This window comes from Caenorhabditis elegans, chromosome X, assembly GCF_000002985.6.
Source record: "Caenorhabditis elegans chromosome X".
Classification (NCBI taxonomy): Eukaryota; Metazoa; Nematoda; class Chromadorea; order Rhabditida; family Rhabditidae; genus Caenorhabditis; species Caenorhabditis elegans.
Genome location: NC_003284.9, coordinates 5,479,096 through 5,505,523, shown reverse-complemented (window position 1 = coordinate 5,505,523; position 26,428 = coordinate 5,479,096). Strand labels below are relative to the sequence as shown.

General features: G+C 36.6%; 6 protein-coding genes and 10 non-coding genes across 17 annotated transcripts; 6 read left to right on the top strand and 10 right to left on the bottom strand.

Annotated features, from left to right (window-relative positions):
- Positions 1-275: 275 nt before the first annotated feature.
- Positions 276-9,539, top strand: T23F2.2 (GRIP domain-containing protein). Its single transcript, NM_001375035.2, has 28 exons — positions 276-394; positions 538-719; positions 1,256-1,370; positions 1,425-1,701; positions 1,752-1,826; positions 1,895-2,055; positions 2,868-3,028; positions 3,073-3,230; positions 3,271-3,399; positions 3,446-3,523; positions 3,590-3,862; positions 4,007-4,146; positions 4,191-4,290; positions 4,344-4,598; positions 4,651-4,932; positions 4,980-5,087; positions 5,474-5,716; positions 5,777-6,099; positions 6,145-6,322; positions 6,660-6,758; positions 6,808-6,968; positions 7,028-7,171; positions 7,222-7,495; positions 7,552-7,616; positions 7,712-7,805; positions 8,176-8,352; positions 8,398-8,679; positions 9,139-9,539. Exons 1-28 carry the CDS (start codon positions 336-338, stop codon positions 9,214-9,216), a joined length of 4,671 nt encoding a protein of 1,556 aa, NP_001362144.1. The 5' UTR covers positions 276-335; the 3' UTR covers positions 9,217-9,539.
- Positions 2,127-2,147, top strand: 21ur-15152. The gene has a single exon (NR_071063.1).
- Positions 9,474-12,134, bottom strand: bus-8B (Alpha-1,3/1,6-mannosyltransferase ALG2; the record flags this gene model as incomplete). 2 transcript variants are annotated; one of them, NM_001421340.1, is made up of 9 exons in its annotated part: positions 9,977-10,192; positions 10,328-10,429; positions 10,490-10,705; positions 10,766-10,987; positions 11,046-11,137; positions 11,194-11,378; positions 11,432-11,555; positions 11,608-11,764; positions 12,093-12,134. In NM_001421340.1, 9 exons carry the CDS (start codon positions 12,132-12,134, stop codon positions 9,977-9,979), a joined length of 1,356 nt encoding a protein of 451 aa, NP_001408285.1. The 2 variants fall into 2 exon arrangements, with proteins under 2 accessions (NP_508932.1, NP_001408285.1); NM_076531.8 differs by lacking the exon at positions 12,093-12,134 and having other exon boundaries at positions 9,474-10,192.
- Positions 11,786-11,983, top strand: T23F2.12. The gene has a single exon (NR_071062.1). It is a non-coding gene; the product is annotated as an Unclassified non-coding RNA T23F2.12 (non-coding RNA).
- On the bottom strand, positions 12,112-12,485 carry bus-8A (Ovule protein; the record flags this gene model as incomplete). Its single annotated transcript, NM_001380970.4, has 2 exons — positions 12,112-12,192; positions 12,282-12,485. Coding segments are annotated over 2 exons (285 nt in total), but the record flags the coding sequence as incomplete, so codon positions are not given.
- Positions 12,486-12,605: 120 nt separating this feature from the next.
- T23F2.8 lies at positions 12,606-12,713 on the top strand. Its single transcript, NR_071061.1, has one exon. It is a non-coding gene; the product is annotated as an Unclassified non-coding RNA T23F2.8 (non-coding RNA).
- On the bottom strand, positions 12,614-12,716 carry T23F2.9. The gene has a single exon (NR_071060.1). It is a non-coding gene; the product is annotated as an Unclassified non-coding RNA T23F2.9 (non-coding RNA).
- A 2,266-nt stretch (positions 12,717-14,982) lies between these two features.
- Positions 14,983-15,063, bottom strand: F55D1.3. Its single transcript, NR_071059.1, has one exon. It is a non-coding gene; the product is annotated as an Unclassified non-coding RNA F55D1.3 (non-coding RNA).
- Positions 15,064-15,410: 347 nt separating this feature from the next.
- On the bottom strand, positions 15,411-15,686 carry F55D1.1 (uncharacterized protein; the record flags this gene model as incomplete). The annotated part of the gene is made up of 1 exon (NM_076530.1): positions 15,411-15,686. The coding sequence occupies one exon, from the start codon at positions 15,684-15,686 to the stop codon at positions 15,411-15,413; it is 276 nt and encodes a 91-aa protein (NP_508931.1).
- A 1,735-nt stretch (positions 15,687-17,421) lies between these two features.
- C25F6.1 (Condensin-2 complex subunit H2) lies at positions 17,422-19,037 on the bottom strand. The gene is made up of 3 exons (NM_076528.5): positions 18,871-19,037; positions 18,147-18,276; positions 17,422-18,095 (listed from the first exon to the last, which is right to left on the bottom strand). Exons 1-3 carry the CDS (start codon positions 19,026-19,028, stop codon positions 17,832-17,834), a joined length of 552 nt encoding a protein of 183 aa, NP_508929.1. The 5' UTR covers positions 19,029-19,037; the 3' UTR covers positions 17,422-17,831.
- A 668-nt stretch (positions 19,038-19,705) lies between these two features.
- Positions 19,706-19,778, bottom strand: C25F6.t3. Its single transcript has one exon. It is a non-coding gene; the product is annotated as a tRNA-Met (tRNA).
- A 218-nt stretch (positions 19,779-19,996) lies between these two features.
- Positions 19,997-20,069, bottom strand: C25F6.t2. The gene has a single exon. It is a non-coding gene; the product is annotated as a tRNA-Met (tRNA).
- A 270-nt stretch (positions 20,070-20,339) lies between these two features.
- On the bottom strand, positions 20,340-20,412 carry C25F6.t1. Its single transcript has one exon. It is a non-coding gene; the product is annotated as a tRNA-Met (tRNA).
- A 170-nt stretch (positions 20,413-20,582) lies between these two features.
- Positions 20,583-25,824, bottom strand: dlg-1 (Disks large homolog 1). Its single transcript, NM_001029260.5, has 12 exons — positions 25,742-25,824; positions 24,543-24,859; positions 24,248-24,466; positions 24,104-24,200; positions 23,966-24,056; positions 23,561-23,912; positions 23,198-23,504; positions 22,671-23,139; positions 22,089-22,612; positions 21,723-22,005; positions 21,554-21,675; positions 20,583-21,498 (listed from the first exon to the last, which is right to left on the bottom strand). The coding sequence occupies exons 1-12, from the start codon at positions 25,761-25,763 to the stop codon at positions 21,398-21,400; spliced, it is 2,904 nt and encodes a 967-aa protein (NP_001024431.1). The 5' UTR covers positions 25,764-25,824; the 3' UTR covers positions 20,583-21,397.
- On the top strand, positions 25,028-25,305 carry C25F6.26. The gene has a single exon (NR_071058.1). It is a non-coding gene; the product is annotated as an Unclassified non-coding RNA C25F6.26 (non-coding RNA).
- On the top strand, positions 25,422-25,532 carry C25F6.11. Its single transcript, NR_071057.1, has one exon. It is a non-coding gene; the product is annotated as an Unclassified non-coding RNA C25F6.11 (non-coding RNA).
- Positions 25,825-26,428: the final 604 nt, after the last annotated feature.

Here is a 26,428-nt window from a genome sequence, read left to right as displayed (position 1 = left end):
TCATACTTTTTTTGCTTTACACACCCTTTCCTCATCGTGCTTCTCTCTCCATTAGAGGTGTTTCATGCAAGTAGAAGTAGAAGTAGACAGAGTGTTCTGTTCTTCTTCGCTCTTTTTTCCCTCATTTCTCTTTTCCTTTAATACAAGTTTTTCATGTAGTGTCTTCATCTTATTCATTGCAATTGCTTCCTCTCATTTACGACATCATCACTTTTTCTGCTGGTTTACTATGTACAACCTTCTGCAACTTTTCAATATATACTTTTTCGTTGTAGAACACAAAGTGGCGGGACATATAATTTGATACGTGGCCTTGTTCCTGCTCTTCTCGAATCATGTTGCGAGAGGAGCTATCAACGTCGGCAGATGACGAGCTGGCGACCACTTCTACGAGGTTAGCCAATGTTTTCAATTTGTTTGTTACGTTCCATCGAAAAAGATAGAGGAAAAGATGACACAAAAAATAAAGGAGAAGAACCAGATCCCGGGGACCTCGTATAAAGATCATTAATCGAAAATGTGTGTTTTTTATTTCAGTCAAGTAAACGGGGATCAACCGCCAAAGAAGGGTATTTTAAAGCGGCCGTCAGTGGTGAGCGATGAAAAACGGGATAAATTGTTTCCACTTCCCGGATTTCGACCGTCACCAGATAGGTTCCCAGAGAAAGGAACAACACGAATACCAAAATTACAAGTTACCTGGTGGGAGAAGAATGCTGGTATGTTTTGAGTATACTGTTCAAAAATAAGAAATCCAAAAGTTTGTTTCTAAATGAGAAAAATGGGAAACGGAAACGAGATAGAAAAGGACAATTTTGAAAATTTGGGAATATCTTTTTAAGAATGAGGATCCATGATTCCGTGAGAGCCAGGTGTAGGCGACAAACAATAAAAATGTCAACAACAATTCAAATCTTTTATGATTTTAACTACAAAACTGAACACATCATGAAAACTTTTTAAGACTAGATACAAGAAATATTCCCAAATAGAGCAGGAAAAAGTGGTAAATTTTATGGCAATTTTAGTTTTATGCTACTTTATTTATGTTAGGTTGCAAAAAAATCGTGTATACAATTTCGACAATTTGTATATTTTCAAATTTTCCGTTTTTCGATTTTACCAAAAATCAATTTTCCAAATGACAGTTGCACCCAAATAAGAAAGTTTTTTTTAATTTTTAAAAAATAAATCGTATTAAGATTTTTTAACTTTTCAAAAAATATTTGAAAACATGTTTATTATTTTATTGCAGTTGCATTTATCGGTGAAACAAGTGATGAGAACAATACAGACTCGGAACATTTGATGCGAGATTTGGGGAATGGAAGGCGAGAAGAAGAGAAGCCGACAAGGGCATTACAAATCAGGTAGCGGTTTTTTTTCAAAAATTATGATCCATAACGGTTATCAAAAATTTTCAGACAAACTGCAATCTTGGATTCAGAAGATTCAGATATGAACGAAGGGGAACTTCTAGCACAATTCTCTCAACCTCCAGATCTAGACGATGCAATGAGTGTGACAAGTTCGACATGCAGTTCAGCATCAGCAATTGTCGGTCGCTGGTGGAATGGGAAGGATACACGATACGTTCCTCACTGTCAGAAAAAAGGATGTAATCATGCTCATCACGATCTTCAGGGAGAATACATAACACCCACACAACGGAGAAATAAGGAGCTAGCACAGCTCAAAAAGGTGACAGCTTGTATTATCTTGATGTGCAACCAGTCGTTGGCCATTTTCAGGAGCTGCGGCAAGCGTTGTCAGAGAGAGACGAAAAGGACAAACATCTTTCCGATTTGAGAGATAAAGTGAAGGAGGTGAAGCGTTTATTTTTGAAACTTTTTGACGAACTCTAATAAAACGCGGGTTTATTGTTATATTTTAGATAGAGATATTCAACGAAACACAAAACACTTTGGCGGAAGGTCAAAAAATGATGAGAAAAGAGCAGATTGAGAAGGAAGCATTAGAGAAAGAGAAGAAGTTGTTGGAGAAGAAGCATGCAGTAAGGGTCAACCAACTTATTCAGGAGACTATGACTGCCAGGTTAGTGTTTTGACTTGTTTTGTCTTTTTCACATGCTTTATTTCAAGCTTTTGGTTACTGAGAGTCTTTAGTCAAAAACAGACTTGCTGAATGTAACTTTAGCTTTTTCCAAAAAAAATTGTTATAATTTGGAAATTTACTATAGGTGGAGCACGGCCAGTAAGAAAATTATTGAAAGTCACTCTCTCATGGTTCTAAAATTAAAAAATTTAAAAATAAAACTTTTGAAAATATTTTTATTGCGAGTCAAAAAGCAGCGAAAATTCAGCTTCCACCAATGTTTTTAGAAATCGTCGATCAAAAAAACCTTCTCCAGTTTTTTGTTTTAATTATGTTTGAAATATTTATATTTCAGGAGGGTTTGAACATGCCACAATGCTTTAGATTTCTTCAAAATTTACGAAAACTCACTATCAGCTTTCACTACTTTTTGACTGTTCAAAAGATTTCAAACTTTTATGAAGTTTCATAGCAATACTTGGTCATTTTAACACTATATGAACGGTTTTTAATCATTTTACCACTGGTCGTACTCCGCCTTTAAATTGTAGAAAAAACGGCAAACATCCTGTTAGCATAAAGTAATTAGCTTGAGAAATAATTATGATAGCTAAAAAAACCATTAAAATATTGGCAATCCACTATACATTAAAATATATATCGAAACGCTAATAAATTTGTAACTCTTAACTAAACTTTAAAAATTAAAAAAAAAGGTAAAACAAACGATGATACCGCTGATCCGCATTTCAAAAGTTAAATTATAATAGTAACACATCAAACCTATCTTGCAACTTCAACTATTGATTTAGAGAGGAAGCCGTAAAACTGACTTCTCGAGTAGCAAACTTGGAAGAACAACTCAATCCACCGAAATCTGATTGTGAAACACAAACCGATGAAATAGAGCGAGATTTTTATTTACGCCCGAACCCACCAGACCCTTCAGACCCAAATCAGAATGGAACACTTGGTCGGTTTATAATCATTTTCACAGTATTCAAGATTTATGTTCAGTTTCCCAAACGATTCAAGCCGACCCATCTACTCCACTTTCCATCATTGCAAGTCATCCAGATCTCCACAGCCCCAGTCCGATGATGATTCCTCTTGTAACCGGAGATAATAAAAATCAGACAATTTACTGTAGTCAAGAAGCTTTGAACCACATACAGGTAAAAATGAAATGTAACTTTAATACAAATTTATGTTTAGGCCTGCCAAAATGAAGCTTTTATATGGAGAAATAAAGCTGCACAATTGGAAATTGTTGCCAAAGACCAACTGGTGAAGATTCAACAGTTAGAAGAGTACCTTCAAAAAGTTATGGAACCAGTACCAGAAGTGAGGAATTTTATATTTGTTAATAGTTTTTACTATGTCGTTTCAGAGTCACATTACTGTAACTGAAAACGCCGTGTTTGTTGAAGATGTCAGTCACACAAATAGAGAAGCGGATCCACACAATGTGAGTTTTTCTTTTGGTACTTGTGGAAGTTCAAATTTTTAATACAATGCTACAAACTTTTTTCAGGATCCCATTGTCATCACGGATTGCAACTTTGAAGCGTGTGCGGAGACAAAGAATCTCATGAAAAACGAAATTGAAAGCCTTCGTCAAACGTTCTCAGATGCTAAAATCAGAATTAGAGAGCTTGAAGAAGATGCAAATATCTTCCGGAAAGATCTTGAAAAAGCAGACGATGATAGACTAAAACTCGACGCCGCATTGAAGGAAGCAAACGAAGAGATTGACTCAAAAGCCGCAGAGATTGTTGCTTCTCTTAACACGGCTAATCGACTCCAGGTTTGTTTTTATTTTTGTAGGCACAGTGGGAAGGCAGGAACGTGGGAAGGTAGGCTGTAGCCCGCTAGTAATACCAAGTTCAATTTCAAAACTCAACATACACATGAGTAGTTTGTTTTCCAAAAGTCATAGTTTTTTTTTCAGAATGAGAAAGACCAAATGAACCACGCGATTTCTTACATGGAAGAAAGAATGCAAGTTTATCGAAACACAATACAAGATCACAATTTAGTCGTAACTGACGAAAAAATCGAAAACTGGAGGAAAACAATGTCCGATCCCAGGTTTTTAATGAGTTTTATGATCAGTTCTATAAATTTATTTGCAGATATATGATAATGCATTCTAAAGAGGTTCAAACAACCTTAACTTCACAACAACTTTCTGAGCATGAGTCTGACTTTTTAAGTACTCAACAGACTCTTCATGTGAGTTTTTGACACAACAGAACACACCACCTAAATCATTTTCTAATTTTCAGGATCTCAAAAAAGAGTACAGTGCAAAAAATACAACGCTTGTTGATAAATTCAAGGAAGTTGAAGAGATTCTGCTTGCTAAAACTGAGCTTGTGGATGCTCTTACCAAGCAACTTGAAAATATTAGGAAAGACCAAACACGAGAGTTGTCATTGAAACAAAGTGAAAGGGATCAGTACAAGAAGTCGCTTGAAGAAATGACATTTATTGCTGAGAAGGTTCCGATTCTGGAAGCAGAAATTCTACAATTATCTAAAGTAAGATTCTATTATTTGATACGGATTTCAATATATTTCAATATGATTGCAGGACAAAAACGAAATAACAGCGCGATTGAAACATGATCAAGAATATTTCGAAGACGAACTTGCCAAACTTTTGAACGATTCAATGAATATCAAAAAAGAAAGAGATGATTACTTGACGGAACATATTCGCGCAAATGAGTCCATGATTGAACGACTGAAATTGGAAATAAGTGGTCTGAAAAAAGATTTGGAAAACCAAAAAATGCAAGCACATTTGCAAAAATCAGAACTCGAAAAGAAGTTGCTAAGCAGCATCGATCACGTTTCGCAACTTCAAAGCAGGGTGAGCAATTTTGTATTGAAACTAGAAAAACTAATGTGGCATTTCAGGTGAATCACTCGCAACGCGACGTTGAATGCCAAGCGATTCCGAGGCAAATCAATAAATATGTTGGTTGTAAACCGAATGTGAAGAACAAGGAGACCATTATTGAAAAGGTTTTTAAAATATTAGCTACTATCACAAAATATGTATGAGCTACAACGAAGGTGGAGTAGCAAATTTTTCTTTACTCAAGCAAACTCAAAATATTCGCAAAAAATACCACTTTTCGGCAAAATTAGAATACTAAGCTTATCTGAAAGTTGTTGACCTTGTTTGTAGGTCCGGGACGCGGTTTTCAGTCATCCATGTTATTAAAACCAAAAGTGTTTATAATAAACCGTATAATAAAAATACTAGATTACCCCACGTACCTGGTGTGCAAACGGAACCCAGACACAGCGAAACTTCAGTGTTCACTAAGAAATCGCTTTGACGCGACTGTACCGGTTATAATTGTTCCAGTTTCTTCAGAAATGTTTTTCAAGTTTTTTATTTCCAGGGTGCCTTATTCGATGAAAATGAAGAACGTCTAAGAATTTGCAAAGCTGAACTTGAAACAACTCGTCGTCAAGTCACAGTTCTACAACAGAAACTAGTATCAATCATTCAGCAGCAAAGTTCACAAAAGATAAAAAAGCGAATAGCAGTGGTAGAGGACTCGAACAAAAACACTGTTCACACGGAAGACCTGGAATCAAAAATGAAAGAAGTCGAGCTCAAAAACACAGAGTTGATGGAACGGGTGAGAGAATTTTGAAATGTTCACTTTTTCAGAGCTCGCTTCTTAGTTATTAACTTACAGATAGATTCATTGGAAGCTGAACGGTTTGTTGCAAGTTCTATAGAGAAAAGCCGAATTCAAAAGCTTGTCAACGAATTTGACAATTTGAAGCAAAAACTGGACAATGACATGAGCAACTACAGTAAGGAAAAACAATGGTTGCAGTGGAGAATTTCCAATTTGGAAAAGGATAACTCAGAATTGCAAAAACAGATTCAACCAAGTTCAGAAAAATCTTTAGAATCGCTAAACAAAGGCACTTTGAGAAAGACTATGTCAGAACCGGACTTTGGAGATGATATGAGCACTGAAGGCGATGGAGCATCTACAAATGAAAGTGCAGAGTTAGTGGTTTTTAAAAATGCATCAGTGTAGAAATTTTGTTTCAGTTTTATGGTTGAAAGTGTAACTGCTCCAGTATTGAGCCTTAAATCTCCACAGCCGTTTTCCCAACTTGCTGATGTCCTGAACCTAGTTAGATCTGATTTGGAGCAGGTCCTCACTGAAATTGAAGAGCCGGAAGCTGCTAAGCAAGAAGAGCCCCAAATGTCTCTTGAAAAATCGACAGTAAGATTTTTTTAAATATTTTTTTAAAGATGTTACGAGACAATAAAATACAATAATTTGGTGAAAGAATTTTCAGAAAAAAACTGAATAAGTCGAAATGAAAATTCCAAATAAAACAATGATAAAGTAAGCAGTTCCAAAAGTTTGAATTAATATGTCATCTAGATTCAAAATATCAAAGCATGGTCTAAAATAGATTTTTTACGAGTCCCTTTTCTTAACGACGTGCCGTGCAATTCTATAAAAGTTTTCGAAACCCCTCGGTTTACAATTTGAGGTTTAATAGAAAATAGTTTCGTTTTTTTGCCAATTATTTCTCACGCACTGGAACTTTCAGAATATTTTGAACGATGTCTTAAACGAGTGGGCGGAAGATGAAAGAAAAACTTTGGAGCGCCAGTTGAAACGATCTCAGGAGGAACGGTCTTTATTGAAGGTTCTTTAAAATGTTGAAGTTTCAGTCATGTCATCCTAAATAGTTTCAGAATAAGAATGTCCAATTATCGAAAGATTTACAAGTCGCCATGGCTGAACTTAATGTGTACAAATCTGAAAAACCCCACAAAGATGATGAGCCGAAAAATTTGGAGAGAAGTTCTAGTTTCTCATCTTTCAATCATAATAAATCTGAAAATGATACTCAAAGGTAAGTTTTCTGTTCTTATTTAGTGCGTAAAACAAAAATGAAACCCTGATTATTTTCAGGTGGAAGGAAAAATCTGGCACATTGTTCCGGGAAGTGAATCGAATCCGACAAAACTTGGCAGAAGCACTTGAGCAAAACAATGAGTTAAGGTATCAACTTGCTCTGGCAAGAGGAGAACGGGAATTGTCAAGTTGTATAGAAAAGTGAGAACTTTTTAGTTATAGTACAATTGTTTTAATTGATGTTTTTACAGAGATTTACATTATCCCATTTCGCCATCATTGAGCTACCACACAGCTCACGAAGGACAGCGCAAGGATGATATTGTTGTCCATGAACCTCAAGAACCATTCCAACTCGGATCTTCAAAAGCCAGTCTTTCCTGTAGCATCATGATTCGAAGTAACAGCCTCGACAGGAAAAGTCAGCCCAGAGAACAAAGCCGCCAACGTAGTCGAAGTGCAAATCGGAGGCCGCCAGTGTCCAAAGATGAACTGTCTAAACGAGAAAAGCGGAGGGAAATGAGAGTGAGTCATAAGTCAGGAATTTTGGCAGAATTCTTCAAAAACATTATGCTTTCCAGCTCCCGAAAGGCGTATCGAGATCCTCTTCGGTGACATCTCTTTATCTCACATCGAAGGAACAACAGTGAGTGTCTTTTTTTTTGTCTTGCTTGGAGAAAAAACGAAAAAAGGATAAAAATAAAAAATAATGATGTGCGATAACATAGGTATTGTTTGCAGAAAATTGCCATTAATGTCCGCATCCTGGCATGAAAAAGCTTTGGAAAACGATTTGCCAGATGGCGACACTGATTATGACAGGAGAAATATCCGGGTTTGTTGGAAGGTTCTCACCTTGAAGGTGGAATATGGCCTGTGAAAAAAATGATTGAAAACCAACTTTATGCTGCTAAAATGATTTAATAACAAATTACAAGTAGTCAAAAATTCGAACCCCTACAATCTTGAAATCTGAATATTTTGAAAATAATTAAATCATAAAACTGGAAGAATTTTTTTGATCGACTCAGTTTTCACTGTGTTTTTAAATCAAAACCAAAACATTCCGAAAAATTTTTTTTAAATAAAAATTGTATCATGATATTTGATCATTTAAACACAATAGAATTGGTTTTTAATCAATTTTCCTCATGTCGTGTTACATATTTTATTCAGAATCAAATACGATGTTAAAAAAATCTCAGGTTGTCTCATTGCGTGAAAAAGTAGGGAAGCTGTCGCGTGAAAACAAGGACTTATCGGCGAAACTCACATATTTCACCGCGTCAAAACCAGACTCCTCTAAAATGTTAGAACTGGAACAAGAAACTGAAGAACTGAAGGCAACTGTAAAAGATCTCTTACAAAGGGTTTCTCACGTGGTCAGTAAATAATTTTTCAAGATGTATAAAAATAGTCAATTTCAGGCTACACCAAATTATGATCGTCAAATTGAACTACTCCAAGATGAGCTGGACATTCGGCGACAGGAAAGTGCGATGTATGAGAAGAAAATTACTGAAATCGAAGAAGAAAGGAAAGAGATGTACCTAGTAATGTTCAAAAAAGGACAACAGGCGGCTAACATGGAAATAAAAGAAGAAAAAATGGTTGATGCAATGACGGAAGACAGAGTTACTTTGAAGTTTTTACATGATGCTTTTTACTATTACTTGCTCAATCGTGGTGATTCGCAGGAACACTTATCGGTAAGCTACTAAAAGTTATCGTACTTTCTAATACTATTGCACCCAGGGTCTACAGCCAGTGTGACATGCACTTTCAATATTTTTTATAAACATTCAGTGATAAAATATATATAAATATTTACTGTATCTGAAAATCACTTGTAATTAATTTTTAAAACCTAAAAAAATGCTCAAAAGTTGTCTGACAGTTGTAAATTTCCGGAAAAAAATCAGACAAACTATTTTAAAAATCTCCGGCAATTTTCAACTTTCAGACAATTTTTGAGCAAATTTGTTGTTCCAAATCAACTTCAAGTTATTTTCAGATAAATCAAGTATTGGTCTATATTCTATCATTGAATTTTCGTTTAAAAAAAACTTGAGAGCATGTCACGCTGACATTTCATAAAAGTAAATTGCGGTGCACCCCTGATTGAAAACATTGGATTTTTTAAAGAATATTATTGTTTTTATTTACAGGTTATGATGACAATTCTCGGCTTCACTTCAACTCAAAAATCCGAAATAGCCAATCGCAAACGAGGTCGTTCCAACTGAATTTCTGTATCAAAAAATTGAGTGTTTCCGCTCACTCGTTTTCTGTTATCCTATTCATCATTCCGTTTTATTATCGAGCTTTAAATATAGCATTTTCTTTTTCAATTTTATTCTAAAAATGAGTATTATTGTTTTACAAAAATATCAACCAAAATGCCTTAACATTGTTTACTAATCGGGTTTAAATGCTTTGTAAATGTTTTCTTTCCTTGGGATGTTCTAGGTTCAAATGAACTTTTTTTTTGTTACGATTATTATTTTTATATTGTTTATATTATATTTGTTCTTTAAATAAAATAAATAATAATTTATATGAAATAAAAGTTTACTGACTGATTAATTGATAAAATTTCTGATGAAAGAATCAAAATTGAGCGAAAGATCTCAGGGCTGGATATATATTCAATTAAAAATTCACATTGAGAAAGAGAGAAGAAATGAGCAAAAAGAGAACACTGAACAGAGAAGAAGTAGAAGAATGCTTAAAATGATATCCCGTGAAAACAAGAATTCAGAAAATTATCATTTTACGGAATGATATAACTGGATAGAATTGTTATTTTCAAAATGGTAAATTATAAATTTTAAATAAAAACGTTAAATAATAATTTAAGGGGAGGGTGAGTGGGATGGAAAGGGCCGGCTGGATAAGAACGGAAAAAAATTGGCTGAGAGCGATGACAACTTACTAGGAAACACTTACTGGAATTGCAATGATGAACAACAAAAATGGGAGACAAAAATGATCAAAACATAAGTATTAAGCTTGAGCACGCCTGCTGTGAGCCGCCTTATTGTACTGTTGAGGCTTCGAATAGACTTCAGTGGCAGTTGGCTGATGAACTATTGTGTCCACGAGCGGCGTTGTCGTTGGCTCCGATGAGCTGATCTCCAACGTTCCCATCATTTCGGCAATGGCTCGGTCGATATTCCCACAAAATCCGCGCGTGGAGAATTCGGTTTCAAGGCGATGCCGCTGAAAGAATACAAGCAATATTTCGGGTATTTTCAAGCCGCCGACACACTGATCCGCGAGTCGATAAGAGCTATTGTTCTTTTTGAAACAATCCCCTCTTCCTTTTGGAGAGGCTATCTGATCCGACTCACAAACCTGTTTAGCGTATCCCTCATCTGTGTCCAGTTCTGGCCAATCACGTTTGTTCATATGGTGAAGCATGGCTTCGGCCAAAAGCTCGCCACATGGCTTGGCAATCTGAGGAAAAATAAGGGAATATAGCATTACGAATTTTAAAAAAGTGTTATGTCTACTAACCTTGGTTCCTGTAATATCTTCCAAGACGGTTTCAGCTGGGCCTCCACTATCACAGACAATAACCGGTCTTCTTTGATCCAAAGCCTCAATTGGGACAATTCCGAAATGCTCGTTAGGCGGTGTGTAGAGCGCTGTATCACATTGTTGATACAGCTGAAACTTCACCTTGTCAGTCGGCGAAGGGATGAATGTGACCATATCAGTAACATTGAGCTCCTAAAGTTGAAAAATAAGTTGAAAATAGTACTCATATAATTTTATATGTGTATAGCATACCTCAGTCATTCTCTGAAGAACCTCATAATATATTCTACTTTCCGGAATGTGTGGCATGACAGATCCGGCAAGTTGAACATGGAAGTGATATCCTTTTTGTTTCAGAATCGATGCAGCTTCGATAATGATATCAAGCCGCTTCTCTGGCCAAAATCTGTTCATTGACAGGAACGTGTACGTTTCGTTCTTGGCGCGCTGAGCACGACTGACAGGACGCTCAGACTGAAAAATTTTCACTTTTTATTATAATAATATTTAATCCTTGAAAATAATTCCTTACCGCGCTAACAATCCAATCAATATCACACGGTGGATAAACGACTCGAACCTTGTTCTTCTCAATATTTGGCATCACTTTGCAGAATTGAGTGGCTGAAACAAAAAAATTAACTTTGAAAACTGTTAACAATATGATATTATATTATTACCAGTAAAATTACTGTTCACGAAAATTTGATCGATGTGCCCGAAAAGTTCTTCTTCGACGATTCCGATGAGCTTTGCATACCATCTATACAGGAAAAATCGAGACGGTGTTACTAACTGTTGTGGAAAATGGCAGTAGAACAAAATTTTGCACTGTGGGAATCGCCACTTGATCATCGGAACGCAACTGGAAATAATTCAGTTTTAATTTATTTTTCAAAAAATTAGGAAAAAAAATACCTAGCGGAGTGATCAATAATCGCAACATCTGGATTCAAGTTGCTAAAGACCATATGCCAGCCGAGAGCAACATTCTGCGACCACCAATCTCCAGGGTGAAGCTTGAGCCCAACCTCTCGAATTTCTGAAAGCAAATGTTTCACATATATGATGTTTTTTTTGAATATTTCACATACCAACTCCATCAAAAGTGTGATTCTTCCAGTACTCATCAATCATAGTTGTAAGCCATGTAACACGATGCCCCTGGGAGACAAAATGTCTGATAAGGGCAACGGTGCACCGATCGGAGCCCCCGTTCCATTGTTCAGGATGGACAATAACCACGTGCATCTAGAAATTGAATTGTTGTATTTTTTTCACTACTAAATATTTGCTGGATATGCTGAATGCATCTCGTGGGTTGGATGTCTATTGCAAAAGAATCGGATGCGCAAGATAGGATCACTAGTGCATTCGAAACAGCGGGCCGACAAAAAGCCCCAATAAAAGGAAAAGGAAGAAATGGGAACAATTTTGAGATGACGAAGGGAGATGAGACAGTTTGGGGGGAAGAGGTGAAAGTCACGGAAAGTCACGGAAGAGTGAGAATATTGATTGACAGGAGCGCGAAAAAAAGTTGGGAGAATATCGGAAATTAAAAAAAAACATTAAAACAAACCTTTTTAGTGGTGATGTTATTATTCAATGTGGAGCTGGACATCGGGGCAAGCGGACTCGTTGGAGGAAGGAAGTTTCTTTTTAAATTCTATTCCACCGAGCTGAAACAAAAACGAATGAGAAAAAAAAACAACAAAGAATGGTAATAATGAAACTACTTTAAAAATGAAATGAGAAGAAAAAGCCTTACCTGCTTCTCGCCAGCGACGGAAGTTTCGGTACAAAGCTCACGACGAACGAACCAGATAACGAGAGAAAGTGGGACGGAAAAGAAAAGAGCGCAGGTGTAAAGAGACAAAACCGAATAGCGCTTCAGCTCGGAGAACATGAAGGGATAACTGACACTGTTCCCAGGGAAATGGAAGCAGCCGGCAGATGGATGGCGATAAAGCACAGTCGGACTGCGCTCTAGATGCGACAATAGACCGTCTATTCGATATCGAACACTGTGTGAAATGAGCGACGAAGGGATGAGGCGCAATTCGAGTCCTCGGAAAAGGAGAAGCTCCGCCCCGAATGTCGGCCAATACCGAAAATCTTGTTTTAAACAGAGTTTCACTCCGCCCTCCAATGAAAGTCATCGCACTGCTTTCTCTCCGTCTCCTAGCTTCTGGTCCGGAGAAAGCCAAGCATGAGCGTGGGGAATTTGAGGCTACAGATTAAAAACACGATCAAATTTTGAGATTCCCTGCGGCAGGGACATGACAATGTCTTGAAAGAAGTGCAATCCTTAAGGATTCCGCGCACGTTTTTCCGACAGCATTGTACGGTTCCCTCCCGGCAAAAGGGGACATTTCTAGACATGTAGACATGTAGGCTACGCTACCGGGGGACATTCAGAAGATTTTGCAAATAGCTGATCACTGGATTGAAATTTTATTGTTGTCCAGATGTAGTGCATCTCTTTATTTCTAATGCTGCAAATTCCTTAGCATTCAGAGATTTTTTTCACTCTCAATAGGTTAAACATTTATTTTTGTTCTATTGAAAACTAAATTTGGCTTGGAGATATTTGTAGTCGGTTTGAAGATGGATTGAGGTTAATGGGAAAATGAGTACTGCTGAGCTGACCAAATATCATAATAAAATGTTCCAAAAAATATTGAAATGTTTTTATTTCGGCGAAAATTCAATTTTCTCACAATTTTTTGGAAGTCGTCGATCAAATAAAAAGTGTTCTTCCAGTTTTATGTTTTGATTCTGTTAAAGTATCTATATTCCAACATTGTATAGGTTCGTACATGGCAGTGCCTAAGATTGAAGTGACTCAAACTCTGTTTCCCAGTTTTTTACTAAAAATAAACATTTTTCCAAAGTGTTTTGAAAACTTTTATTATAAGTTACAGTTACTTTAGGATCCTAGGAATGTTTTATAATTATTTCCCTCACTGACCAAACTCCCTTCAAATAGGCTCCGTGGTGCATCTGCCGGAAATTAACTTACTAGATTACTTGTGCTCCGACACCAATTTAAGTTGTTTCTGTTCAAAAACGTTTACATTTTAAAGGCTTTCTTAAATTGACAAAAGTCTACTCCATTCCCTTTCAAAATTGATACACAATATGCAAAACCTAACAATAAAACTGGAAAATTTTGACATTTCAAAGTTCGTTACAATTAAAAATCTGCAACTCTAACCGTTATACATTAAAGAAAATAAATTTTAAGAAAGTAAATTTCTAAAATGTTTGAATAACTTTGCTTTAAAACTAGCTGGAGACAATTCCAAGTGCACGTGCAATTTATTGGGACTATGATTTTGAAAGTTGCAACATTTATTATTGTTTTTTACCAAACTCTGGAATATTTCAGAAAATCTAAGAATTGAAAGTATAAATGTGTGGAAATTTTTTACCTGTTATTAAAAACTATCCACTATATGTTTCGTAATATCTCTATTAATACTGCACCTGACTACGTTACTTTCAGAGGTTTTATTTCGGTCTGAAAACATCCCTGAATGATTAAAAACAAACCGATAAACAATAATTAACAAATATGTCGGCAGTTGACAATTTTTGATACGAACAAACGACAAATAAAATATAAACGGTCAAAGCTGAACACTGGTGTGCAAATCTATTAGAAAAAATACAATAGTTGCTCAAACTTTCTCTTGTGTCCGAAATTTGAATAATTGTTGTTCAAAACTATGCACCAATTTGCAGAAGCTTCAGTTATGGTAAGAGTTTTCAAACAAACTAGTTCTTGGCTTATCAGTCCAATTTTTGACTCAAGTATTCAGAAATAATATTTTTAAGGAAAATAGTTTTCAATTGGTTCTGGTTCTCAATATCTCATTATTCATTTTCAAAATTTTCAATTTTTTCTTCGTTTTGTTCAAAATCTTGTCTGCACAACTCTGGGATATCCTTTATTCAACGTGTCGTACTCTGTGTTCTAGTCGCGCAATGGCAGTGAGAAACAGGAATGTAATATAGCTTGAAGATTGAGTGGTGGATACCGCATTTCGATTTTTCCAGGAGGAGGCCTATTATTGTATTCGATTTACTTTTATTTTCAAAAAAAAAAGGTTTTTTCTTCAGATTCTGTCGTTTTACCTAGAAATGATAAGGTATCTTAAAGAAATTTTTACAAATATTTGAAAACTGCAAAAATGTGAATATTGCATCTGAAACAAACATTATTGCGTTAGAGCAGTTAAATTCAGTTTTTTTTTAATGGTCTTCTTAAAGTATTTTCGTCCGAAACTGCTCAATTAACCCAAATCAGACTGTTTGGAAATTTCTATACTTAAAAAAGTGCAATACATATCTGACAACTTGCTTCAAAAAACTAGGCGTATACATGAAACCGAAAAAACCGGGAAAAAGCGTGTCCGTTACGAATCACACATTCCGATGCAACTAGCCGGACTCGTTATTTCCTTTCTGCGGAGTTTGATTTTTCAGCAGTTGTATGCAATCTAAACGCAAAATCGTTTGACGTTTTCATCAATCTACACTCACCTGGCCTGTCGTGCCTCGGAACGAATTCCAGTTTGTGTCTGCGTACTCCGCGAGGATTGAGGATAATTGAGAAGCAGGAGAAAAGACAGGCTCGGCAATTGAATGGCGATCTTTCGATCTGATAAATAGCAGTAAGCATGCGTTCGACAGAGAAAAACACAGTTATTTGCGGCAAAGCTATAAACGATTTATGAGGCGTAGTGAAATGTATAACCATGCAATGTTCAAAGTGCATTTTGTCTTAAAATGTAGTGTTTAGTCAAATAGGGAAGAATATATGAATAACGTACAAAAAATGTTTCAGGTAGAATTGATTACAAATCGCAAAAAAACCCCAGACCGGCCATTTTTAGTCATAGTTTTTTTCAGTCACGGACTGTAGAACCATCGAAACTGCCATCGAATTTTTTAATGAAAAATCAAAATTGGAAGGTAATAAAATATTTGATTTGAAAATGTAACGGTTTCCTGTCGAAAATTCAACGTGAACTGCCGTAGTTGCCATTTTTGACACCTTTTTGGCAATCTGGCAGTCTGGCACATTCAGGCACGATTTAAGGCCCTTATTAAATCTTTCAACAAAAGTAACATACAATGGCAATGCTGCGAAATTTTCAATAGGCATATGGCAATCAACTGACAAGGAAATTATTTCAACTTCAGTTTAGGTTTTTGAAAAAAATCTATGTTATAGGATTATTCAAGTAACGTCGCGAAATGTATTCATATACATTTTATGACATCACAAATTGTATTGAAATACATGTTTTGACGTCATAAAAGATATTTCAATACATTTCGCAACATTACACGGCATCACTTGAACCACCCAATCATTTTAAATAGGACTCTTTTATTTGATCTCTACACAAAATTCAGCGGCAGATGAGAATTTTCAACTGGGAAAAAAATCGATCTGAAAATTTTCTGAAAATCTCAACATGAAAATGAAATTGTGAGGTGCATTTCAAAGCGGTTCAAAAAAAAAGAAGTTTGTTTTCCAAGTAAGCTAAATTTCTTAATTTGAAAATTTCGAAATCTAAATTTATCAAAAAATGACTGTGAAAATGAGTCTTTAACAAAACTGGTCGTGAAGCTATGTCGATTTTGGTAAACACACTTATCTTTGAGTTCAAAAAAATTCAATTTCATAATTTAAAACATTTCCGATCTTATGTTCTCAAAGTGCACTTCTCCGCATTTGTCGTACTCGTCAGTCCCATTCAATTTCACTAATTTTCTCCCCGCCGCCGCAGTTTTCCTTTCATTTACCTCTCCGTGCAAACCTTCCCCGACCTCCGTGCACTTTTGTCAGAGAGTGAGACCGTGGCTATCTGGAAAAATCTAAAACCTAACATCCGAGGCGGCGCGCATGAGGTGAAAGTGCAGGTAGAATGAAAAACGAGGACGCTATAAGAGTCAAGTGAAAGCGACAGCGCCTTTGGAGCACGATAAGCATCAAGGCACGGTCATCGATGACTTCTCTGGGCGATCCTGAAGAATCGTAGGTTATCGGTCTTTCTTCTTTTCCCGACAGGTAGCAGCGGAGGAAGACACTCATTAACCAAACCGTGATTTCACTTTTCAAATTAACATCGTTAAGTTTTTTTTCAACAAGAGCTACCTGAAAAAAAAAAGATTTCGCATCCTCGCATATAAACAAAAAGGAAGTCAGTTTACACTCATACTTGTCACCTCATGCGTAATTTATTTTTTGTAATTTTTGATCTGAATTTTCAATATTTTCAGAAAATAGTTTCCCAGTCAAAAAACTCTCAGTTTAAAGGTGGAGGAGCGCCAGTGGAAATTTTTTTTCTAAATACACTTTTTTCTAAATACACTGATAACAATCCAAACCGGCCAAATATCATAATAAAACACTCTTTTTTCAGTCAAAATTTTGGCATGATGGCAACTTTTTGAAATAAATGAGCTTTTAAAGAAATCCAGAGTAATTTCATGTTCCGGCCCCTAGAATATTTAAACACAAACAATCAAAGAAATTTGAAGTATAAAAATTATTGAAAAAAAAATTTTTTGGTCGACTTCCAAAATTATGAGTTGCCAAAACTGAGTAATTGTTATTTTTTGACAGTAAATAATAATTTTTTAAAATTTACTTTAAAGTTTTACTGATATGTTTGGTCATTTGGCATCATAGTAGTTTCAAACACTTTTCCCACTAGCGCTACTCCATCATTAAAAAGTCTTATAAATTTTAATTTTTCACATTTTACATAAGTTAGGAGAGTAGAGTTAGTAAATATTTTGTTTAAATAGACTAAAAACTCACAGATGATACTGTGCCTTTAATCAATTACAATGCCTTGCCATTTCAAACATATTTCAGGAATTTCTGTAACAATTTCTGGAAAAGTTCATTATTCAAATTGATAAATAGATACACATATTTATGCACAGAAGAGTGCAATGCACAGAGGAATGGCGGATTTGCAAGTTGCAAAGATAACCAGTTTGTGGAAACGGTCACAAAATGAAAATTTGGGGAAAAAACCAAGCACATGCACCAGACTTGGAATGGAATCTGGACATAAATTCCAAAAGTTCAAGATGACTAGGAATTTTGATGCGAGTAATGCACGGGACAAGAAAAAAGTATAAAAAGTGAATGATTGTGAAAGAATGGTTATGTTCAGATTTTACAACAAAAAAAAACGAAAATGATAATTTCTGGAATTCTTGTTCATAACAAGTTGATGGGGTATAGTTTTAGACACCTATTTGTGAATTGTTAATTTTCGTTACAAAATCAAGAAGGATTCCTTCGTTTTCCAGCTGTTGGACTAGGTGCCTGCTTGTGCAAAGTAGAAATGCTTCCTGAGCCACCTTCCTCCATATTCCATACCATATTGACAAGCGCTTCGATTTTAAAGTCTCGCAACAATTCCGATGGTTTATTTTTGTGATCTTTTGATTTTCGAGGATCATTGATGTTCATGTTCAAAAGACAGTATCCAAGCCATTCAATTGGATTGTTGGGCTTGATTTTCAGATTGACCAGTTTCTCGAGTATCTGAAAATCGAAAAATGATATGGTATTTTATTTATGATATTTTAACCATACATATTCAACATCTTTTTGAATATTGTCCTCGAGATACTGAATCGGTGGTTTACAAGTTGAGTCTTCCCAGGCTGTGCGGCATTCTGACATCATGTCTGTTGAAAATGCCAAAGTCACTTTCAATCGCTTTCTGAAAATATAAAGTTTGTTTTAGTGTAAGTAGGCAAGTTCCAATACAAAATGGTTTAGAAAAAATTTCTGGGAAAACACCTCTTTTTTCGTTTTTCAACTAAAGAATGTAAACTTGGTCAAAAAATGACAGTTAAAATTTTCTTTTTCAAAGTTTTCAAATAAAATTTAAAATTTCTGTCTAGCCTTGGTGAAATAATACAATGAACGTTTTCTGGTTAAAACTGCTCTTATCCCACTAATTTTTTGATGGGAGCCATTTAAAGCTTGTTCAAGAAGCCTTTTTTAGAATTTTGGTTTAAAAAACTTTAACTGAACACATTGTGAAGCCTAAAAATGTTTGAAGTATTATTATAACATCCTTTTGGATATAACATTTCCAAAGTTTTTTTTATTTAAAAACATTTTTGTTTTTTCCCTGCAACCGCATATAAATTTTTGTTCAAATATTTTTAACAGAGTGAAAATTTAATATCACATTTTTGGACCACAATTTTGGACATACTTCCACATACTGGTTATTTTGGAATTAGAAAATTTCTTGAACGTTCAGAACAATTATTATTAAAGGATTATGAGCTAAATAAAACATTACGTCAAATCATCCTCTTCTTCGTCACTTCCTTCCGACTCTGTGGCGGAATGTGCGAGCACGTCATCATCGTGAACCAGTGGAGGATAAACCGGTCGTTTTGGCATGTATTGATTAAATGCTTGCACTAGTTCCTCTTGTGTCATTTTCATTTTTGCCATGGTTGATCTGGGAAATTTGTTTTTGAAGGTATTTACGAATTCAAAGAAGATATACACAACTACTATATTATTTTGAGATATTCATTATTCATTTTAACTTTTTATTAAACATTATTTTCACTAAGAAATTCAGTTAGTAAACCAGTAAACAAACATTACAATAGAATAAAATTAACTGTCTCATTTTCCAAAAAAAAAAAAACGAATAATAAAAAATAAAGAACCGTCATACAAGTTGGGAATGCAAACAAATTTGTGAGAAACTAGTTAAGAATATCCGATAAACTTTAATACGTTCATAAAGCACGCACGTTCACACGGAAAAGACGTCAACCATCCTATTGACGCGTTTTGTGCGCGCACACGAAAAATTGCATGAAAGGGGGTCACTGACATGACCTAGCTCAATTATTTTACCCTTTATTTTATCTCAATGGTACTATGGTAGAACTGAAATCTTTTAAAGTTATTTAAACCGTAAGCGATATCATACTATTGTTACAGAAAAATTAAAGCGTGAACATAAAAACAATGAAACACATTTAATGAGGCAGAAAAGAGTAAAACAAGTAACTTTGCTATGTAAAAATAAATTAAAAATGAGAAAATGAGGAACTATTCTACAATTATAAACATTCATAAATTTAAAATCAAGATATCAATAAAATAAAAAAGATTGCTCCCGGTGAGGCTCGAACTCACGACCTTCAGATTATGAGACTGACGCGCTGCCTACTGCGCTACGGAAGCACTGAACAACGTCTGCAAAGTAGGATCAAAAGAATAAAAAAATGTTCTTAAATTCGAGCCAGTCTGTGTTTCAAATTAACAAAATGTGAGATAAAATAAATTGCTAGCTTTGACTCAAATTAAAAAATGAATTTAAACAGTTAAATTAAAAATTAAATTAAAATTACAGTTTTCTTCATGGCAACTTATGCTACTTGGGAAAACTTCAAAAAAAAAATTGCTCCCGGTGAGGCTCGAACTCACGACCTTCAGATTATGAGACTGACGCGCTGCCTACTGCGCTACGGAAGCACGTTGTGAACTCTTCACAAAGGACTTGAGAAAGGATGCAAAAACTGAGATCCCAAGTGGGACAGGGATTTGAAAATATCACAACTGTAAATAGTCTAGTTGAAAAATCTCAAATTTAACTCATAGTCAGTAATTAAAATATTATTGATATTTTAAAATCATTCTAATCTTATTTTGCGTTTAAAATACATGTTTTTTTCGTTAATTGAAAGACTAATAAAATATCAGGAACAATATTTCAGTCGAAGAAATATATTAGGCAAAAAAGATTGCTCCCGGTGAGGCTCGAACTCACGACCTTCAGATTATGAGACTGACGCGCTGCCTACTGCGCTACGGAAGCACATTTCGAAACGGATTCTGAAGAGTACTTCAAATCCTTTTGTTTCGGAATTTTTCCAGCGATCTAATAAAATGAATATTTTTAATGACAAATTGCCGCAGTCATTTTCAGAACACCCTGATATACTGAAAATAAAGTTTTTTCTTGTTACTTCAACACATGTATGTTTTGCAGATGCAATAAAATCTTTATTCAAGATAATTTGTATAAAAAGTTTTTAAAAATAATTAAAAAAAAAAAGTTTGGAACCAATGGATGAAAATAAAATGCTCTCAGAGTAATAAAAGTCCCAAAAAATAGAAATGAGCCGAAGTTTTTCATCAGTAGAGAGTCGGGAATATGATAATGATTTGCGGTTAGTAGAGACAAATGAAGCGTTGAGAATATCACAAACTGTCACAATTTCAAGTAAGAAGTGAATTGAGTTGGGGGAGGAAGGAGAGGGAAGAAGGAAGGAAAGCTGGGGCGGATTATAAAATGCAAGTATTTGTAAGGTGAATTTCAAGATAAAATGGGCTGTAGAGAAAACAGGCAGTACAAACTATCGTAGTAAAATATTCGGAGACAAAAGTAGAAACGATTCACCGTTTTCTGGCAGTGATTGTGGAGAGTTATGATTGAAAATGAAAATAATGAGCAAGGTAAAAGAAAAAAAGAATCAGAAAACTATTGAAATATTGGCCTTTCACGTTTCTGAGTTCGAGTAGTAGAGTTTCTTGAATTGAGAACTTGGAAAGGTCATGTAAATTAATGCATAATAGGGAAGGGGTACTAAACAAAATACAAATAAAGATGGGGATGGAAACAGGATAAAGCAAATGACATCAAGAGTTTTTTCAAAGGATCACTTTTCTCAGATTAAAAAAAAGTATCACAACACGGCGTAGTCTAATTATTAAGGTAAATTAAACTGTATATTAATTAATTTCAAGAAGACATATTTCTTGAAGAAACGATTATTTGTCTAAAAAATATCCAATTTCATCTAATGACGTGGCACCCAAATTGGCGTCTGCGATTCACGGCTGATGATGGAGTACACTTTGCTCAAAACGTCATTCGCGCTGTGCACATTTGAGATTTCTTCTGAAATAAATAAAAAATCAGATATTTGATAATAATGGTTGGAAAAAAGACATACGCGTGAACAAATCCCCGAAAGTTTGCTCAATTCTATGACATCTGGAATACTGCGCTTGAGCTTCTTCGCCACTCATCGCTCGATCGTCTTGTCGGTTGGTGGCAAGTTGGCTGTCCAATTCACTGAAATTTTGCAGATTGATAAAGCTTCTTTTTACAATTTAACTTACAGAATCTGTTGTGCAGAGCTGGGCTTGATGAAGATCGAGATTGGTTGAATATTGGCATTGCTTTGAAGTCGTCGGATAGCATTTCCACTGACGTCCAGAATACAGTGTCTTCCTTGGTTGGCGACATCTCGGACGCTTTGAATGCTAGTTCCGTAGAGATTGTTTTGGAATTGTCCCGCTTCAATGAAGAGATTATTCTTGACATCTTCCTCCATATTGTGCTTGTTGACAAAGTAGTAGTCACGTCCGTTAACCTCTCCCTCGCGTGGTGGTCGGGAAGTGTCTGAAAAGGGTATTATGAGTATATTGCACATACTATTTAGAAATGTTCTCTTTTTTAAAGTAGTTAATAACTTCACAACTTACGTGGAACGCAGCTACTGAATTTCGAAGGGTCGCGGTTGACAAGTTCATCGTTGATTCGGTCTTTGAGAGCTCCAAGAATGATCACTGGACGAACGTAGTTGATCGCCTGTTGCTCAACTGCCTGGTAGGACCACACTGGCTCTTCAGCTACATTTGAGGATTCCTCATTAAGATCGTTGAGCCGGTCGGTACTTTTGACGAATGGGAACTTTCTGGAGAAGGAAAGCTGACTGCGGCTTCCTCTTCGGTTTTCCAATCCAGTAGTGCTCGAGTTTCTTCCAAGAGACTGCGATCCCGAGTTGAAGTTGACTTGCTTCCGACGAAGTCGTTCTCTCTTCTCGACACGTTTCTTTGATGGAATCACTCCTTCAGCTGTTTCTTCTCCGTTTTCGTGAACTTTTCTAGCTGTCCACCATTCATCGTCAGATGAGTTGATGATATGTAGGATGTCACCATAGTTAAATCCCATTGATCTATGGGGAGCAACAGAGTTTTCACGTGATGGATCATAATCGAAAAGTGCTCTGAAAGATGTTATTCGTTGATATATGTATACATTTATAAGTAAACAAATCTTCTTACCTAACATATTCAGACTTTCTGCTCAAAGTTCCCATTCTAGATTGAGCAATCACGTCGTTTCTCAGCTTCTCAATTTTGGACTCAAAAATTTGATACTCTTGTGGTCTGTACTGAAGAGTGAGATAAACGGGATTTCCAGCGTTTCTCAATGCTTCAGCTGCTTCCTTATGGGTTGCATTTCTCAAAACAACTCCGTTCACTTCAAGAAGAACGTCTCCAGTCTTCACGTTTCCACTAAGATCAGCAACACCTCCTGGGAGAACAAAACTGATGTAGATGGGCTCATTGTCTTCTCCGCCAACAATGTTGAATCCAAGTCCATTTTGGCCCTTTACAAGTTGTACTGGACGGGGTTCGAGTGGAATTGCGATGGGGGCTTGTGAACTGTAGCTGGTGTTCAGTGGTCCTCCGTAAGACAAATGACTTTGAGATCCCATTTGAGAGCGGTTGTAGTCTTGAACGGAGCTAGCTGAAATGAAATTAATTAGAAACTATATTATTATTTTTGATTCTTGGGATTGTCTTACGTCTGAGAATTGGGGTAGTTGGCATGAATTGTTGGCTCGCCGAGTCATTGAAAATTGCCCCAGTTCCTTGCTGAATAAGAAGTCGAACACGATTTCCAGTGTTTTTGAGAACATTGACCGCATTTTCATGAGTCGTGTTAATCAAAGAGTGATGATCAACTTCAAGAATCTTATCTCCGACTCTTAATCTTCCGTCTAATTCAGCTGCTCCCTCCTCAATGATTTTCGTCACATAGATATCGGTATCTCCTTTAACGTGCTCGTTTCCTTGACCACCAGCAATAGAGAAACCAAGTCCACGTGCTCCCTAAAAAAAGTTCACATAGATTCTTTTGTACTTTGGAAAGAGAAAATGTCGCCAACCTTAACCAGATCAATGACGGATGTATTCGGTCGTGTGGAACGATATTGGCCAACAGATAATTGGCTCAATGATCCGTGATGAACTGGTGGTGGCGGTGGTGGATGAATCGGAGCCGATGGAGAATGAATTGCGTGTTGCAAGTTGCCGGCGCTCACTGATGGAGTGACTCCTGATCTGAGGTAAGAAGTCGACCCGCCAAAGTTTCCTCCAATTGGAAGAAAGGCTTCATCTTTACGCCGTTTCAAACTCAACGAAACAACGTTTCCGGAGCTTTTCAATGCGTTGACTGCAACCTCATGCTTCACATTTTCACAGTTTGTATTGTTGACTGCAGTGATAATATCATTCTTTCTAAAAAAAACATGACCATAAAGTTCTGTTCATCTTAAATTGCGGTTTTTTACCTCATACGCCCATCAGCAAGTGCGGCACCTCCTTCAATAATATTGGTGACATAGATAGAAGTATCTCCGTCTTCTGTTGGTTGGTCCATACCTATAATCAGATATGTTACATCATAAATACCGGTTGAACGCGCATACCTCCAGTAATCGAGAATCCAAGGCCGGTGTGACCTTTCTCCAAGACAATATTCTCAAGCTCCCATTTACGACCATGATCATCGATAACTCCAGTATGCTGAATATATGATAATTAAAACTAATATTGAGCCAAAATTATCTTACTTCAACCACACGTCTTTCAAGACCACTTGGAGTGTCAACTGTTCTTGTGGTTGTTTCCCGCCATGTTCCATCATGACTGGTCTGACGTTGACGCTCATGAAGGTAGTGAGTGCTGGATGAGTTGTACGGAGAAGACAGAAGTCCGTTTCCAAGTCCATTCCCAAGCCCGTTTCCAAGGCCTCCGCCGTTCAAATACGAGAAACCTCCCCGATCTCTCAGCTAAAATAATTTTTTTTATAAAGTATTAAAAAAATCTAGAATCCAAATCCAGAGAAAAAAAGAAAGCAGAGCTTACATCTGAAATAAGTGGAGTTGTGCTTGAAAGGTTGTAGTTCGACGTGGAAGTCGTCGCAGCCGGACGACTGTTGTAGGAGTGTGGTCCACCTTCGAGTCGCTCAATCACACGCCTTACTTCCATATTTTTCTCTGCATCTGATTTTCGCTCGCTGAGCAGCGTCTGCTCGTACAGATCGTGAATGTCGAGCAACGAATGCATCAGGTTTGATTTGAATGTGGTGATAACTCGTTCCAGGTTTGTGCGTAGCTCCTCATTGCCGTGTCTTGTCAGTGTCTGGCAGTAGTCCTCCACATTTTCTATCGCTTTATGCGCTTCTGAAAATACAGTTTCATGTTCAGTTATAATTGTTGTAGGATTATGCACATCCCAAGTCGCAAAGTGTAACAAGTCTAGGTTGATGACTCATTTTGCGGCAAAACATGGTCAACAAAAAAGGTTATCATGCGCTTTCTTTCCCATCCCGGCAAATAACGATGAGTCACCCTGCGAGGATGCGCAATCTCCCTCGTTTTCCCTCCTTTCTCCCCTTTCCCTTCGGAATGTACAAGACTGGCCCCGGAAAGATGTCTCCGATGAATAAAGGGGAGACTCCTGGTTGGACTGTCGGACACGTACACACACCATCACAAACAGATTGTTTTCTCTTTGCCCTCTTTCTTTTTGCCTTCTATTCCTCCCACTGCGTCTTCTTCGCCTTCTTATACAAATATAATGTTTGCACATTCAGAGACGCATCCTCACCATCATGCGCGCCAGAAAGCATTCACCTGGCGGGGAGGAGGAGGAGGCTCCGAGTAGTGTGAACTTTTCGAAAACGTATATAGCAAAATTATTACGTATATGTGTATGTGTATCGAAATGTGTAAGTGTCAACACCACAATACCTCATGAGGCGGGGTGGCCGTATTTGGCAGTTTCGAGGTGATAAGAAGACTGTTGAGATGCGATCATCGCATTGAAGTCATAAGAAGGCAGGGAAAGGGGGAGCGTAGAAAACGCAAGAATGTACATAAGTTGGTGTGTTGCCTTGGCTAATTCTGGTCATTGTGACATTGAGTTTAACGACCACGGCGACCGTAGGAAATGGGTTCGGTGATAATTGGTTAGGAGAAAACTGTGGCAAACAATTGAGATTAGTGGACATTGAACGTTTTGCAAAATAGAAACAGTTTGAAACTTAAATGTCTAGAACTCACTTTCCGATGACTCGTGGGACATGCTTCCTTCCTTCGGTGAGGCGTTCTTCCCACTCCGATCGGTTTTCTTTCGATGCTGGTCGCTGAAAATTGAAAAAATTAAATTGATCAACAAGTTTTTGAGACTGAAAATAGAAATAGACGACTGGTTTTAATGCTTCTAATAATCTAAAAACAGAGCTCGGTAAGAAGGAGGCATTGAAGACGAAAAGGAAAAACTGTGCGGCGATAAGACATAACTTATCAGAAAGAAACAAGAATTTACGGCAAACACACGCACACACACACACACATACACACAAGCAGGCCGCCATTGAGTTTGTTTTAGCGAACTTGATGTAAATAATAGAAACAAGATGCAGAGCAAAACGAGCAGGGGAAGGAGTAAATGAAATTTTTTGAAAAATCTAGGAAGATTCATAAATCATAATCCATCGTGGATAGAAAAATAGAAGGATATCCCGTACATAGAAGATGGAAGACGCTAGGTTTCGCATTTCACTTGTGTCGAGTCATGGATATGTTTATTTTTTGTTCGGCAATTCCCACCAACTATTGGTATGATTCAGTAGGTTGGATGAGGGGGAAAAATATAAATATTCCTCTCGTCTTCCTCCGGGCGGGTCGCATCTTACTCTAGATTAGTATCTACCAGAAGGGAAGACTGTGTGTGAGAGATCTGATAGA

Bases quoted from the DNA above. Each gene is read 5' to 3' on its own strand.
- T23F2.2 (NM_001375035.2), top strand. From the start codon at position 336: ATGTTGCGAGAGGAGCTATCAACGTCGGCAGATGACGAGCTGGCGACC. The intron at 1,371-1,424 runs GTAGCGGTTTTT...AAAAATTTTCAG, and splicing joins ACAAGGGCATTACAAATCAG to ACAAACTGCAATCTTGGATT. The intron at 6,759-6,807 runs GTTCTTTAAAAT...AAATAGTTTCAG, and splicing joins AGGAACGGTCTTTATTGAAG to AATAAGAATGTCCAATTATC.
- C25F6.1 (NM_076528.5), bottom strand. From the start codon at position 19,028: ATGGCAAAAATGAAAATGACACAAGAGGAACTAGTGCAAGCATTTAAT. The intron at 18,277-18,870 runs GTAATGTTTTAT...TTATATTTTCAG, and splicing joins GAAGAAGAGGATGATTTGAC to AAAGCGATTGAAAGTGACTT. The intron at 18,096-18,146 runs GTATGGTTAAAA...TTCGATTTTCAG, and splicing joins TTCAAAAAGATGTTGAATAT to ATACTCGAGAAACTGGTCAA.
- dlg-1 (NM_001029260.5), bottom strand. From the start codon at position 25,763: ATGTCCCACGAGTCATCGGAAA. The intron at 24,860-25,741 runs GTGAGTTCTAGA...CTGTATTTTCAG, and splicing joins GTCCCACGAGTCATCGGAAA to AAGCGCATAAAGCGATAGAA. The intron at 23,913-23,965 runs GTAAAAAACCGC...TGTTTTTTTTAG, and splicing joins CTTGCTGATGGGCGTATGAG to AAAGAATGATATTATCACTG.